Genomic DNA, 14,651 nt, shown 5'->3' with positions numbered 1-14,651 from the left:
CAAGATTCTCCGATCTTAAGAGGACAGCATTGGCTTAATTATCCAGTCCAGGTCGTGCAATGACAGTCATCTGTCCTATCTCTCTGGAATCCTTTAGCGCTACGGAGTCAATATTTTAATCTCGTATGAAGACTTGCTGTGTTATAGAAAAAAATAAGAAAATTTTTACTGTGCTTACGCTGTACTGTGACAAAGGTACTTTTTTTCTGGAAATCCTCCAGAAAAATAGCATTGTTGTTACTACTGTGCAAGTTTATCTAGGCACTACATAGATGTATACCTGTAATGTAAGATTGCTGCCTCTGACTACTAGTCTTATAAGATTTGGTGGTGTCACTACTGTGCTGCTCATGGTTGTTCTTGTTGGAGGCTCTTACATAGGCTAGCAAAGTCATGCCTCTACCAAGATAGCTGCCTCCACAGAAGCACATTGTGCAGAATAAGGCATGCCAAGTCAGTAATGGGGGAAGAGATCAGCTGCTGGTAAACCACAGCAAATACTGGTGAACAACCCTTTGCCCTCTGTCTGCATTTTTAGAGGATAGCTTTCAGAGTTCTGTTCCCTTTTATACTTTAGTACAGTTCTACTTTACATCCACGCATTCTTTTTCACAACAAAAATACTTTTCTACAGATTATTTCTTTTTTCAAACAAGACACTAAACTTACAATTCAGATCAGTATATTTGTTCTCCAGGGCCTGGACGTAAGCCTCATATTGCTTCCACCTATAATTAGAAAAAGAAAAAAAAAAAATCAGTAGGTTTAAATTTAAGTAAACTTCCTCATGTCTCTATTATTGGCATGTGAATATTTCAATGAAAAAATTCAGTAAAAATGTAGACAACTATTTCGACCTGTGGAGATGCCCACAGTCCTGTTTCATGGCATTCCCTCCTGTACACTGTTCTTGGGGGGTTTTTCGTTAACATAGCTGTTGCCTCAGTAGACCGTGCAAACAAAAATTAAAAAATCTAAGGGCTTCCAATGTAAGCACCGTTAGTATCCTTCTTGGCCAAACAAGTTAGGAAGCACTGCCCAACACATTCACAAGGCAATTTGCTTGATGTCCTATTGCTTCAGGTCACACCATAACCAATTTTTGGCAGGTACCCGCTTCCACTTCTGCTCAGCTAGGCTAGGCAAGCAGAGCATAAATTCGCACAGCCCCCCTTCACGCCCCAACCTCTTGGGACATATCACAGGTCCCAGAAGAATGCATGACCATTGAGAAAGAGCAGCGCATCTTGTGCATGCACAGTATGGAGCCGTTGGGAAGCACCAGGAAGTTACAGCCAGCTTCCCACATCCAAAATGGCAGAAGCTAAGACTGGCGAACAACCAGCCCAGGTGAGAACAGAGATGGATACCTGGACTAGAGAGAGCATATTTAATAAAGTCAGCAGCTATATTATTTGCAGCTGCTGACTTAGAGGAATTTTGTTCTGGGGAAATAAAATTAAGTGCCACTGATCATCCTTTACCTTAGAAGTAGCTCTTCCCTTGGTAAGACTTTAAAGTCTGCTTCAGAAAGGCGAACCTGAAAGAAAAAAAACAATTTAATTATTTTTAGCTGAAAAGAGGAAAAAAAAAAAAAAAAAAAAAGGAAAAATAAACGCAAAAACAAAAACAATTAAAATACACACACACAAAAACTTGAACTGACCTTTTTGGGGAGGGGTTCTTCGTTGGTCATTGTGACCTGAAACAAAAATTACCTCAGATTACTAAACCATGTAGTCAGATGTTAAGGCATCAAATCAAACTTTTCAACATTCAAGTAATCCCTGTCAGCAAGTCATCAGGACAACTAGAAAACATTCCTTGGTGAAATGGGATATCATCATTAGCCAGGTATCCCTCCTCAATATGTGCACTACTAGAAAGGGGGACCCAAATTCACTATATTCTGTCATGTGGGATGAATGTCACATAATGCAGAGCACCAGGTAAACTTGTTCCCACTTTCTGCAGTATACATAGTGCTAAGGTCATCCACTAAAGAACATAAGTCTGACTAGAGGTTTTCAATAAATTACAGCCAGTTATATTTAAAGGCATGGAGACTCAAAATGTTAATAGTAAAACACACACTTTTCTTTTTATATAATAAGCATAAGCTGTATATCCTGTGATACTGGAGGCAATCAACCAACAGCTGGCCTGTGCTGGTAATAAGGCAAATTGGGGGGGGGGGGGGGGGGGTAGCCTACAGGAGGAAAGAGACTTACAATAAAACATATCACCAAACTGCACACTGCATTGTAACCTACAGGGGAACTTTGCAAAGCTAACATCAATCATAACTAGTAGGTCAGGACTCTTGTGCAGGCAAGTCAAGTTCCTCTGCACCAAACTCACTCATGTCTTTATGGACCTTACTATGTGCACTGGTCCAAATCATTTTTGTGGAGAGGGGGGGATTATGGTGTGGGGTTTTTCAGGGGTTGGATTTGTCCCTCTAGTTCCAGTGAAGGGAACTCTTTTAAGGCGTCATTCGAAGACATTTTGGAGAATTTCATGCTTCCATTTTTGTAGGAACAGTTTGGGGATGGCTCCTTCCTAATCTTACATGACTGTGCACCATTGCACTAAAGGTCCATAAAAGACATGGATGAGCACGTTTGGGGTGGAGGAACTTGACTGGCCTGCAATGCGTGTTTTGGCCCCATACCCTCTCCATCGACACTGGTTCTGATTGACGGCAGCGGGAGCCATGGGGTCTGAGCCAATGAGCAGTGAGAGCCAAAATTATCATGTACATCACTGGATCAAGATTAGGCTCAGGTATGTATTTTTGGGGAAGAAGTTGCATGTGCAACAAGGAAACAAAAAACAACACCTCATTCCTTTCCTTATTTTAACTACGGCTCCCCTCACCTAATTGCTGCAGCTTTTAGAAACCTCAAATTAAAATTTACTAGTGCCTAGAATGACATTCACCATACATCCCAGGACTGTACTTAGATACTTGAAGTGTATGTCCAAGACATTGGTCTCAAAACTGCACCCCTAGGATCAGATGTAGTCCCCTGGGGTGAGATTCTTCTTCCCACCAAGATAAACAATGGGACACAATTCTTCCCACTACCAAAGATGGGGTGCGATTCTTCAACACCAACGGGGCAAAATTCTTCCTCCCTCTGACACCTAGAATAAAAACACTTTTCCTCCCTCTGATGAGACCTCAAGTTAAAGTGTATGTTGTCCGCAATATGACATTCACCATTCATCCCCGTACACCCAACGATGGGGCATGATTCTCCTCCCAACAACAAAGCATTAACGCTTCTCCCATTGACACCAATGATGGAGCACGATTCCTCCACCCAAGCACTCCAAACCACAAATACAAGATCATTTTTTTTCTTAAAGGATACATCCAGTCTAAAACGATCTAACGCTAAACCTGCTCTTTGCCACATTCTAAGACTATACTATCTAACCCTGTAAAGCAAAAATCACTGTACTTACCTTTTCTATACCTGATCCGGTTCAGTCCCACACTGATCTGCCAGCAGTGGCTTCAGCATGGAGGCGGGTGAAGGAGAGGCGCTCGACAACAGAAGCCTCATAGTAAGTCTATGGGTGATGTCATTTCCCATTCATTTCACAGCCGTTGTCGGTCCTCTCCTGCACAGAGCTTCCATCGCTGGAGACCAGACTGGATCGGGTGTAGAAAAGGCGAGAACAGTGATTTTTTCTTTACAGGGTTAGATAGAATAGTCTTAGAATGTGGCAAAGAGCAGGTTTAGCATTAGTTAGGTTTTGACTGGACTTATCTTTTAAAGAAGACCATCGACTAGGGGGCATGGTTAACCCTAACAGACCAATGCCGCTGAGGCATTTTCTACTCACTGACCACAGCCTGGTCTCCCCAAAATCTGAAGGACATTGAACTGGCCATTAGTTTAGAAAGTTTGAGGACCCATGATCTAAGACAGGGATCTCCAAACTACGGCCCTCCAGCAGTTGCGGAACTACATGTCCCATCAGACATTGTAAGCTGCTGACATTCACAGACATGACAAGGCATGATCTGAATTGTAGTTCCTGAACAACTGGAGGGCCATAGTTTGGAGACCCCTGGTGACGATACTAAAAGCAAAATGTCAAATTTTACATTAAAATTTTAACATGAGCAAGTGCCCTGGAATGGTCTTTAACCACTTGCGGACCATCCGCCGTACATATGCTGCGGCAGGTTGGCTCGTTCCCACGAAACAACATACCTGTTCACCGACTTGCAGGACCACGAGTTGGGGCGTGCGCATTCGCCAGAGTAAGCTGATCTGCGGGTTCAGTGGCTTCGATTGCCGCCAGGCACCCGTAAATCGCTCCCCATGGAGACAGAACGGCAGTCTGCATTTGTAAACACGGATGACCGTTGTTCTGTAAGCAATGAACACAGACAGGGCACCTGTGTTCCTCCGATTTAGGAACACAGGTCCCTGTGTTCATTCCATAAGCCCACCCCCCACAGAAAGGGGACACATTACCTCTTTGATCGCCCCTGGTGTTAACCTCTTCTCTGCCTGTGTCATTAACACAGTAACAGTGAATATTTTTAGCACTAATTACTGTAGTAATGTCACTGGTCCACCCAAAAGTGTCAAAAATGTCAGTTAGGTGTCCCATTTGTCCGCCACAATGTCGCAGTGCCGCTAAAAAATCACAGATCGCTGCCATTACTAGTAAAAATAAAAAATTACAAATCTTTCCCCTAGTTTAGAGATGCGATAACTTAAGGCAAACCAATATACACTTATTGGGATTTTTATTTACCAAAAATATGTGGCAGAATACAAAATTAATATAAAATGTAAAACATTTTTACATTTTTTTTTATTGGGAATGTTATATAGCAAAAAAATTTTTTTTTTTTCCAGAATTGTCGCTTTGTTTGGCTTCTATAGCAAAAAATAAAAATCGCAGAGGTGATCAAATAGCACCAAAAGAAAGCTCTATTTGTGGAGAAAAAAAGGACATCAATTTTATTTGGGTACAGTGTCACAGAACCGCGCACTTGTCAGTTAATTTGACGCAATGCCGAATCGCAAAAAACGGCCTGGTCATTAAGGGGGAAAACCTTCCGGTCCAGAAGTGGTTAAAGAGGTTGTAAACCCATTAAAAATGTTTTTTTTTTTCCAATCTGAAAGAGAAACACATAATGAGCTAGTATGCATACTAGCTCATTATGAAAAAAAAAAAAAAAAAAAAAAAAAAAACTTACCTTAGAACGAGCCCCCGCCGTGGCGCCCGCTTACCTGTATGACGGGCGACATGGTCAGTCGCCCGTCTTCCGGGTTTTCCGTCTTATCATAGGCTTGCCTATAGGTAAAAAAGTTGCAGAGGAGGGTTTACTTCCTCTTTAATCTATAGAGCAGATGCAAGTGTATATATGGAATAAGGTTTCCTAATGTGTATACAGATGTGATAGGATTTTGTTTTCCCTAAACAAACCTATTCCACAAAACATGGCATAGGTTCATTCTAATAAGGCTAACTTTACAGCTTTTGTTGAAAAACATTTCAAGGGGGAAGTGCAGTACGAAGATAATATGAAAAATTATTTACAAAGAGCCCAATCCGTTTTTGACAGATCAGTCTTCACCATATGAGTAGAGGTGCACCACATGGAAATTTTGGTGCCGAAACCTAAAATTCAGGATGCGCTTGACCGAAAATGACAGTTTTTAAAATATATATGCATTTTCATATATAAATTGCATATTAGAATTTTAATATCATGAATTTAAAAAAAGTTATAGTAGGCCATTATTGCCACCTTTAGCACAAGAAAATCTCAAGGAAAAACACGTCCCTTCAAATTTTATGTCTTCAAACTGGTCTGCTGCGCTTCTAATTCTGGTGTTAAAAAAATCTTGCTTACTGCATTTTTGGTCAGGCGGAAAAAGAAAAAAATAAATAAATAACGCACCAAAAACACACCACCCCTTTGAAATGCATTGAAGATGCTGTAATAACACAGGTTACATTTTTGATGGAGTTTTTAAGTCTTATGACCTATGAAAACACACAATAAGCATAGTAAAAGCGCAATAAAAACGTGCATGCTTTCAGAGCCATTATCGGCACCTTTTTCCTTTTCAGCAAAATTCTGTGGGGGGGAGGGGGATATTTGTGCATTTCTGATGTTTATTGACGGATACAGCCGCTGATCTTCTTAACTGTTGGGTTAAACGGCCCCCACAAGAGTAGGACACTAGGCAGAAAAATAAAAAAAAAAGCTCGACTATGACTTTGGCAGTCCCAGGGGGTATACTCCCACTCTCAGCTATAGGCACTACACAGAGGGGTGGGTGCTGTGTTCGTCAATGAATATCAGAGAAATAGATTTTACAGTAAAACAAAAATCCCATTTTCTTTCGTTCACCGGCGGACACAGCTCCTGATCTTTTTAACCAACGGGACGTCCCAAAGCAGTGTTAAACATGAGGGGTGGGAACAGCAGAAAAAAAATCCAAGGCTAAACCATAGCCAACCAGGTAACATGGAGCTCAACCAAGAACAACTGGAGCTCACCTGGAAAAAAACAATACACCCTCAAAAGAGGACCAGGTCCTCTAAAGAGCAGCCTGCAAGACCTTGCGGCCAAAGAAGCATCCGCAGATGCCAACAAACCCACTTTATAACATTTTGTAAAGGTGTGCACAGACGGCCAGGTAGCCGCCTTGCAAACCTGCATCACTGACGCCTGATAATGGAAGGCCCAGGAGGCACCAAGTGCCCTAGTAGAGTGCACCTTAACAGTGAAAGGAGGAACCTGACCCTTAACTAAATAGGCTTGAAACACCGTCTGATCCATCTGGAAATGGTCGCAGAAGCAGTCAACCCCTTCACAAGCCAGTCCGTGAGCACAAATAGCGAGTCTGAAGTTCTAAAAGACTCCATAGCCACTAGGTACACTCTAATTGCCCGAACCACATCCAAGGAATGCAAGGCAAATTCCTTAAGAAGTTTTGGCCTGGGACACAAGGAACGCAACACAATGTTTTCATTCAAATGAAAATTAGTGACACCCTTTGTAACAAAGGACAGGGGCAAAGAACCAACTCGTCTCTGAATCACCAAGTAAGGTGAAGGACAAGACAATGCCGCCAGCTTCGACACCCTGTGCGCAGAAGTTATTGCCACCAAAAAGGCCACCTTTTGGGATAACGTAGGAAGGGGAACCTCCCTAAGATTTTCAAAAGGAGGTTTCTGGAGGAATGAAAGCACCAAATTGGAGGTCCCAAGGCAGCAATGGAGAACGCACCAGAGGAGCCATGTGCAACTCCCTGGATAAAAGTATGCACCAATGAAAGTGTGGCCAATGGTCGTTCAAAGAAGACCGCCAAAGCCGAGACCTGGCCCTTGATAGTACTCAAGGCCAGGCGCTGCTCAACCCCCACATTGGAGGAAGGTCAAGATCAGAGCCACCGAAAAGGACAGAGGATGAACTCCAAGAGACTCACACCATGCAACGTACGACTTCCATGTATTATAGTAGATACTCCTAGGAGGTATATTTTCTAGCTTTTAACGGGGTAGGAATCACAAAATCAGACAAACTGCTATCTTTCAACAGCCAAGCCGTTAAAGCCAGCGACTGTAAAGCAGGATGGAAGATTGGCCCTTAGGACAGCAGATCTTCCCTGAGAGGAAGTCTCCATGGAACATCGGCGACCAGCTGCACCAGATCTGTGTACCAAGACCTGCGAGGCCAGTCTGGAGCCACCAAGATGACCAGAATCCCTTCTGCCTCGATCCTGTGCAGAAGTCTTGGCAGAAGCTTAAAGCGTAGTTCCGGGCAAAACATTTTTTTTGAGAGAAAAATACCCCTAGGACAGTCAGGGCTAGTGCATTTAAGCAACGATAGCCTCTGAACTGTCCTCTTGTCCAGCGCTGCCATCTCCGGTGTGGGCAGCTGAAGCCGGAGCATCCCTCATTGCGTCCCTCTTCCTGGATGTAGGAGTCCCAGAAGGCCATGCTCGTCACTTCCGGGTCAGGTATGTAATCCCGCAGCTGGTTCTGCACATGCCCAGAAGCTGTTCTAATGCATTCAGCAGGGAATGAAGTGCCTGTCCCAGAAGTGACAAGGGACACCAGTGCAGGCGCATTGACTCCTGGGATTGATGACGCTCATCTCCCAGGAGTCAACGCAAAGGAGGAAGTGATGTCGGAGGCCATGGCCGCAGAGGGAGGAAGTGGAAGGAAGGCAAGTTAATTTTCAGAAAAAAAATCAGGTAAGTGAAAAAAAAAAAAAAAACTATCCAACCCAGCGCATCGGTGGCATCAGCCAGAGGATCCAGAAACTGTGCCACAAACCTCTTCCTGTTGAGACAAGAGGCCAACAGGTCCACCTCAGGAATACCCCACCGGAGGCACAACTGATGAAACGCCTCTGGGTGAAGTGACCTCTCCCTGGTCCAAAGCCTGTTGACAGATAATCCGCCTCTGCCAGTTTTCCAGCCTGGAAACGTTTACGACGGAGAGGCTCTGAACAAACCGTTCTACCTCCAGAGCCGCCAGGACAGTTCTTGTGCCCCCCCCCCCCCACCACCTCCTGCTTATTGATTTAAGCCATGGACTGTCTGATTCAATGCGCACTGGACATTCCTGAAGACGATCCGTGCAATGGTCCAGGCACAGTCTGATCGTGACTTCCAAGACATTGATCGGTAGTCTAAACTCTTCCAGGGTCCAGAGCAGATTTTTGCAGGTCGCCTCCCCACCTGGAGAGGCTGGCATCTGTGGTGACCACTGTCCCAATACAAGGGGAGGACGGATTTGCCCAACAAATGCGCCGGAGAAAAAAGCCACCATATCAGGGACTCCTTTGTTTCCCCGTCTCAGCTGGATCCGATTGTCCAGAGACTGCAGGGTCTTGTCCTATTTGGCCAGAATCTCCCTTTGCAGGGACCTTGTATGGAACTGAACAGAACCGCCACAAAAAAGGTAGGCACCATAAGGCCCAGCAACTGCATGCAAGTTCAGAGGGATGACCATCTGCTGGACAGTAGAAAATGAATTGCAGCCTGCAATTTCTGGAGCTTGTCCAGAGGAAGGAGCCCTCTGGGTAAGGCCAAGTCCAGAGTCAGACCCAGAAAGCCCAGCTTTGTGGATGGAACCAGAGCAGACTTTTAAAAGTCAGAATCCAGCCGAACCCTCTCAAGAGTTTGTATGGGGATATCCAGGTATTCCACCAGAGCAGTGGGAGACTCCGCTCACAGAAGGAGATCGTCCAAGTAGCCAAGTACAGCGATCCCCCGTTGGAGTAACAATGCTAGCACCGGGACCAACACTTTTGTGAAGACCCGAGGAGCAGAGGCGAGACCACCAGGGGTAACGCCACAAACTGATAATGCTCCTCTCCCATGGCAAAGCGGAGGAAGAGCTGGTGACCACATATTGGAATGGCAGGTTGATGTCGATAGAGGCAAGAAAACCCCCAACGCAGGAATGCCACCACCGTTTGAATGGACTCCATTCTGAACTTTTGCACCCGCACAAAGCAGTTCAGTTTCTTAAGGTCCAGGAGTGGACGCACCTTGCCTTCCTTCCTGGGAACTGCAGGCAGGTTTGAGTAAAAACCCTTTGAACTAACAGGTCTTGTACTGCCCAAACAAACCCTGTAAGCAGTCCGGAGACAGGCGCAAGTCGAAAAGGAAAGAAACGTGCCAGGGGGCAAGAACAAAAAACTTGATCTTGTAGCCGGCCCAAATGACTTTATGGACCCACTTGTCTTGTAGCCGGCGCGAATGACTTATGGACCCACTTGTCTTGTACCAGGGAAGTCCACGGGTCAAAAAAGCAGCAAAGACCTCCCCCCACCCCCATACGGGTGAGGGCACACCTTAATGCTGAAGGAGCCTTGCCCACAGGTCTGGAGAAGTCGGCTCTAGGCTAGGCAGACCAGGTTTGTTTGGCCGTGAAAGGCTTTGAGCCCTTGTCAGTCGACCCCGAGGGACAAAAAAGAAAAAAAAAAAAAAAAACAACTTATGAGCCGAGAAGTAAGGCCCACGTCTACCACAAGGGTCCTTGCCCTTAGTCGCCTGCTGTAGAAAGGTACTCTTTAACCCTGTGAGACCTTTAATGATGTCATCCTGGGTAGCTCCAACAGTCGATCGCCTTGCAAGGAGAGATCAGTCCAGGCCTATTTAAAAGTCTGGTTTGCAGACCAGCATTTGAGCCAAAAGACACGTCGAAGGACCACTGCCGATAGAGAGCTGAGCCACAAGGGGAGCTGCATCCAAAGAGGCATTCCCGATAAACTGCAGCCCCTGGACCAGCTAGCCTGCCAGCTCAGTAAAGGCAGGGGGAAGTTGTTCTCCCTCCAAGTCACGGCGTAAAAGCATAGCCCACTAAGTCAGAGTTTGCGACACCAGGGCAATGATAAATACCGGTGGACATTTTGTGGGCCACAGCCTCTGCCTTCCGGTCAGCCGAATTCTTAAAGGCCTGGGACTCTTCGACCGGAATAATGGTTGCTTTGTTCGAACTGGATACTAGAGGGTCCACCACTGGTGGAACAGTCCACTTCTTAACAAGGGACTCCTCACAGGGGTATCGCCTAGCAAATCGATTAGGGACCCCAAGGGGACGCTTTGGTCGTCCCCACTCTTTAGCAACAATTCTAAAAATACGCGGGGATAGTAAACACCTTTGCCGCTCTGGGTGACTTCTGAGTGTCAAAGGGAACATCGCAGCTGCAGCCTCCATCGTTAAGGTCTCATGCACAGATGCAATCAGTGCTTCCATCATCCTCACTGAGGTTTCCAGGCGCATGGTCACAGACCCAGATGAGGCAGGGATCAGGTGGGGAAATGGGCACCAAAGACTCCATGAGTCACCAGGGGGACCCTACCAAAAAATGGAACACACTGCAAAAGGGACAACCCCCACTGCGCTGGCAGCACCACCCAGTTGCCAGGCACAAAGCACCAACTGATCCTCAGCAGAGAGGGAGAGGACCTCACCAGACTTACCACCCAGCAGAAACAGCCACCAGGATAATCTGCACTCCACGTGCGGCGATAAGTGAAAAGATCCAGGAGTCAGCACCAGGGGATGAGGAGGGGTTCCCACCGCAAAAACACACTGCCTACAGGGCTCCAGTCATGGCCACTGCTATTTTCAATGGCCAACCACCGCAAACTAGCCACCAGACGATACAAAAAACATAGCCGCCGTGCATTGAGCACACAGGCTGCAACAAAATGGCAGCACCACAAGGCTCCGAGTGACCAAGGAGGGTTCCCTAGGCCTCAAGGACAGGCCCAGACAGGACGGGTGGCCCTGGCAGGAGCCCCCATCAGGTACAATCCCACCACCCCTGCACAGCTGATCGCCAGCAGAGCACCCTGCCTTCCCCCCTAGGAGGTGGACCAGAATACCCACACAGCCTGAGCATAAGTGGAGGGGGGGACATATGAAGGGGGTGCCAGACGGGAAGGAAGGGAACCCGGGGGTCTGACCGTCCCAAGGAGGGACCCACGTCCACCCCAAAACCCTCCTGGGGGAGGGGGGCAGCTACTCTTCACACCAGGAACCAGGCGGGAACCGCTCCAGGCAGAACCCCACCCCATCGAAACAGGGGGGGGGGCACTGTTGGCCAGAAGGAATGCTGTGACTCGGGCCTGAGACCGGGTCGTATGCGACCTCAGGAGGCGTTTAACTTGCAGCTCAGTCCCCGTCCGGTGGGGCCACGTCGTGACCAACCTAGTGCGGAGCTGAGGTCTGGGCGCGCTCGCTGGCCAGACTGGGGTGACCAATGCATCTAGATTATCCAGCTTGTCGCCCAGTCCGGCAGTTGATTGTAGATCTCACAGGAAAAAAAAACAGGAGAAAAAAAAAATTATCTAAAAGAAAAAAAAATTACCAGGACCAGAGATCCCAGCAAGGAACTAGGTCTTTACTCCTGACTAGGCAGGAAAAAAAAAAAAAAAAAAACTGAGTACCTATAGCAGAGAGAGGGGGTATACCCCCCCGGGACTGCCCATAGGCGTAGCCAGACTTATGCTGCCCCCTACAGGAGTAGGACATTAGGCAGAAAAACACAATGGTCAAGAATATCGGGAGCTGTGTTAGTAAATGAACGAAAGAGTAACACCATTTTCAGCCGCATCTCTACATATAGCTTTATTCAAGCTTTATTATTAACATAATTTTGCTCAGGTAGATTGCATATTATTGTGCAAGACAGAAATAGAATGTTGTCAAGGTGCAGGGTTGTTTTTCTGAAATGATTTGGTCCTTTGTGCCCTGTACACTAGCATAACAGCTGCACCACCTAATTAATCTCTGCCGTCTAAACAGATACCTTCTAATTAGATACTGTGAATGGAACACAAATGTGCAAAGAATGAAATATAATCAACTATCATAAAACCACTGAAGTTTGCATTATACACTACTGGTTAAAAGATTTAGAACAACCCCGTTTTACCAGTCTCTATTGAAATTTACGTAGTTTAATGTTACAATGTACAGGGCATGAAGGCATAGAACAAAATGAACAATTAGAGAATCCAAAAAAAAAAAAACAGAAAGGTATCATGAAATCATTTCTACAAAATGTAATCTCAATTATTGATTCACCAAAATAGCCACCTTTTGCAGATAACAGCCAGACACACTAGTGACATTCTTTTCTATAGCGGAAATCAAATAATTGTTCGGAAAGTTCTTCCCAACATTGTTACAGATGTTCCCATAAATGTGTTGGATTTAACCACTTCAGCACCGGAAGGTTTTACCCCCTTATTGACAAGGCCATTTTTTGCGATACGGCACTGCGTTGCTTTAACTGACAATTACGCGGTCATGCCATGCAGTACCCAAATAAACTTGATCCCCCCCCCCCCCCCCCCCCACAAATAGAGCTTTCTTTTGGTGGTATTTGATCACCTCTGCGGTTTTTATTTTTGCACAAAAAATAAGAACACAATTTAACTTTCTGCTTTAAAACACACAAAAAAAAAAAAAAAAAAAAAAAATATATATATATATTTTAGACTGAGCCACAAAGCTTTGCACCTTTCTGTTGAGCCGAGACGCCAACAGATCCACCTCATGGGTGCCCCACCAGAAACACAGCTGCTGACACACCCCCGGATGAAGGGACCACTCCCCTTGGTCCAATGCCTGCCTGAGGAAATCCGCCTGCCAGTTTTCCACCCCAGGAATGTGTACAGTGAAGAGGGCTGGAACGAAAAGTTCTGCCCACCTTAGAGCCACAAGAGCTTTTCTTGTGCCCCCTTGGTAAATGACAAAAGCCACGACTGTGGCACTGTCCGATTGAATGCGCACTGGGCAACCCTGAAGACGATCTGTCCAGACAGGCTGGCATCCGTGGTGACCACCATCCAATACAAGGCTCAGCAGCCTCTGCCCAGCCCAAATGCTGGAGAATGAAGCCACCATATCAGAGACTCCATTCCCGACTCAGCCGGATCTGGTTGTCCAGAGACTGCTGAGCCTTGTCCCATTAGGTCAGAATCTCCCTTTGACGGTACCTCATATGGAACTGGGCAAACTGAACCGCCTCCAAGGACCCAAATGCAAGTCCGGAGGGAATGACCATTTGTTGGACAGCAGGAGGCGAATTGCAGTCTGCAACTTCTGGAGTTTGTCCAGAGAAAGGAGCACTCTGGCTACAGCCGAGTCCAGAGTCAGACCCAAATACTTCAGCTCCGTGGATGGCACCAGAGCAGACTTCTGAAAATTCAGAATCCAGCCGAACTCCCGCAGAGTTTGTATTCTGATCTCCAGGTTCTCCACCAGAGCAGAGGGAGACTCCGCTCACAGAAGATAGTCCAAATAGCCCAATACGGCGATGATCTCCCGTTGAGGTAGCAAGGCTAGCACCGGAGCCAACACTTTTGTTAAGACCCGAGGAGCAGAGGCGAGACCAAAGGGTAATGCCACAAACTAATAATGTTCTTCTCCCACAGCAAAACTGAGAAAAACCGCTGGTGACTGGCACATATTGGAATGTGAAGATAGGCATCTTTGATATCTACAGAGGCGAGGAAATCCCCCTGACGCTGAGATGCCACCACTGTTTGAATGGACTCCATTCTAAACCTCTGTACCCGCACAATGCAGTATTGCACCTTGAGGTCCAGGTTTGGACGCACTTTGCCTCCCTTCCTGGGGACTGTGAATAGGTTTGAGTAAAAACATTGAAAACATTGAAAGCATTCCGAAGTCGGAACCGGAACAATCACCCATTGAAGGAACAGGCCTAGTACCGCCCCAAACAGACCCTGTAACCGGTCTGGGGACAGGCGCAGGTTGGGAGGAAAAAACCTTGCCAGGGGACAAGAGCGAAACTCGCTGTTCTCCCTCCAGGTCACGGCGTAGGAGCTTAGCCCACTCAGTCAGAGTTTGCCACACTAAGGCAATGGTAAATATCGGCCTCATTGCCGAACCAGCTAAGGTATACATAATGCGGACCACAGCCTCCGCCTTCTGGTCAGCTGGATCCTTAAAGGCCGGTGACTCTTCAACCGGAATCATGGTTGCCTATTTCAATCTGGATACCGGAGGGTCCACTACAGGTGGCACAGTCAACTTCTTAAGGAGGGACTCCTCATAGGGGGAAACGCCTAGTAAAGCACTTAGGAACCCAACGGGGACGCTTT

At 46.4% G+C, this 14,651-nt stretch overlaps 1 protein-coding gene across 1 annotated transcript in view; it reads right to left on the bottom strand.

Moving 5' to 3' along the window:
- The window catches only part of LOC309548920 (pre-mRNA-splicing regulator WTAP), a 100,591-nt gene that overhangs the window by 65,516 nt on the left and 20,424 nt on the right, over nucleotides 1-14,651 (bottom strand). Inside the window, exons 2-4 of the mRNA XM_082248849.1 lie at nucleotides 1,667-1,702; nucleotides 1,485-1,540; nucleotides 670-728 (exon numbers count right to left, since the gene is read on the bottom strand). Of these exons, the coding sequence (XP_082104975.1) occupies nucleotides 670-728; nucleotides 1,485-1,540; nucleotides 1,667-1,696 (145 nt within the window). The 5' untranslated portion in view covers nucleotides 1,697-1,702. The remainder of the gene's footprint in view (nucleotides 1-669; nucleotides 729-1,484; nucleotides 1,541-1,666; nucleotides 1,703-14,651) is intronic.

This window comes from Pelophylax lessonae (assembly GCF_965119305.1).
Source record: "Pelophylax lessonae genome assembly, chromosome: 3".
Classification (NCBI taxonomy): domain Eukaryota; kingdom Metazoa; phylum Chordata; class Amphibia; order Anura; family Ranidae; genus Pelophylax; species Pelophylax lessonae.
This window is presented reverse-complemented; position numbering and strand designations above follow the sequence as displayed.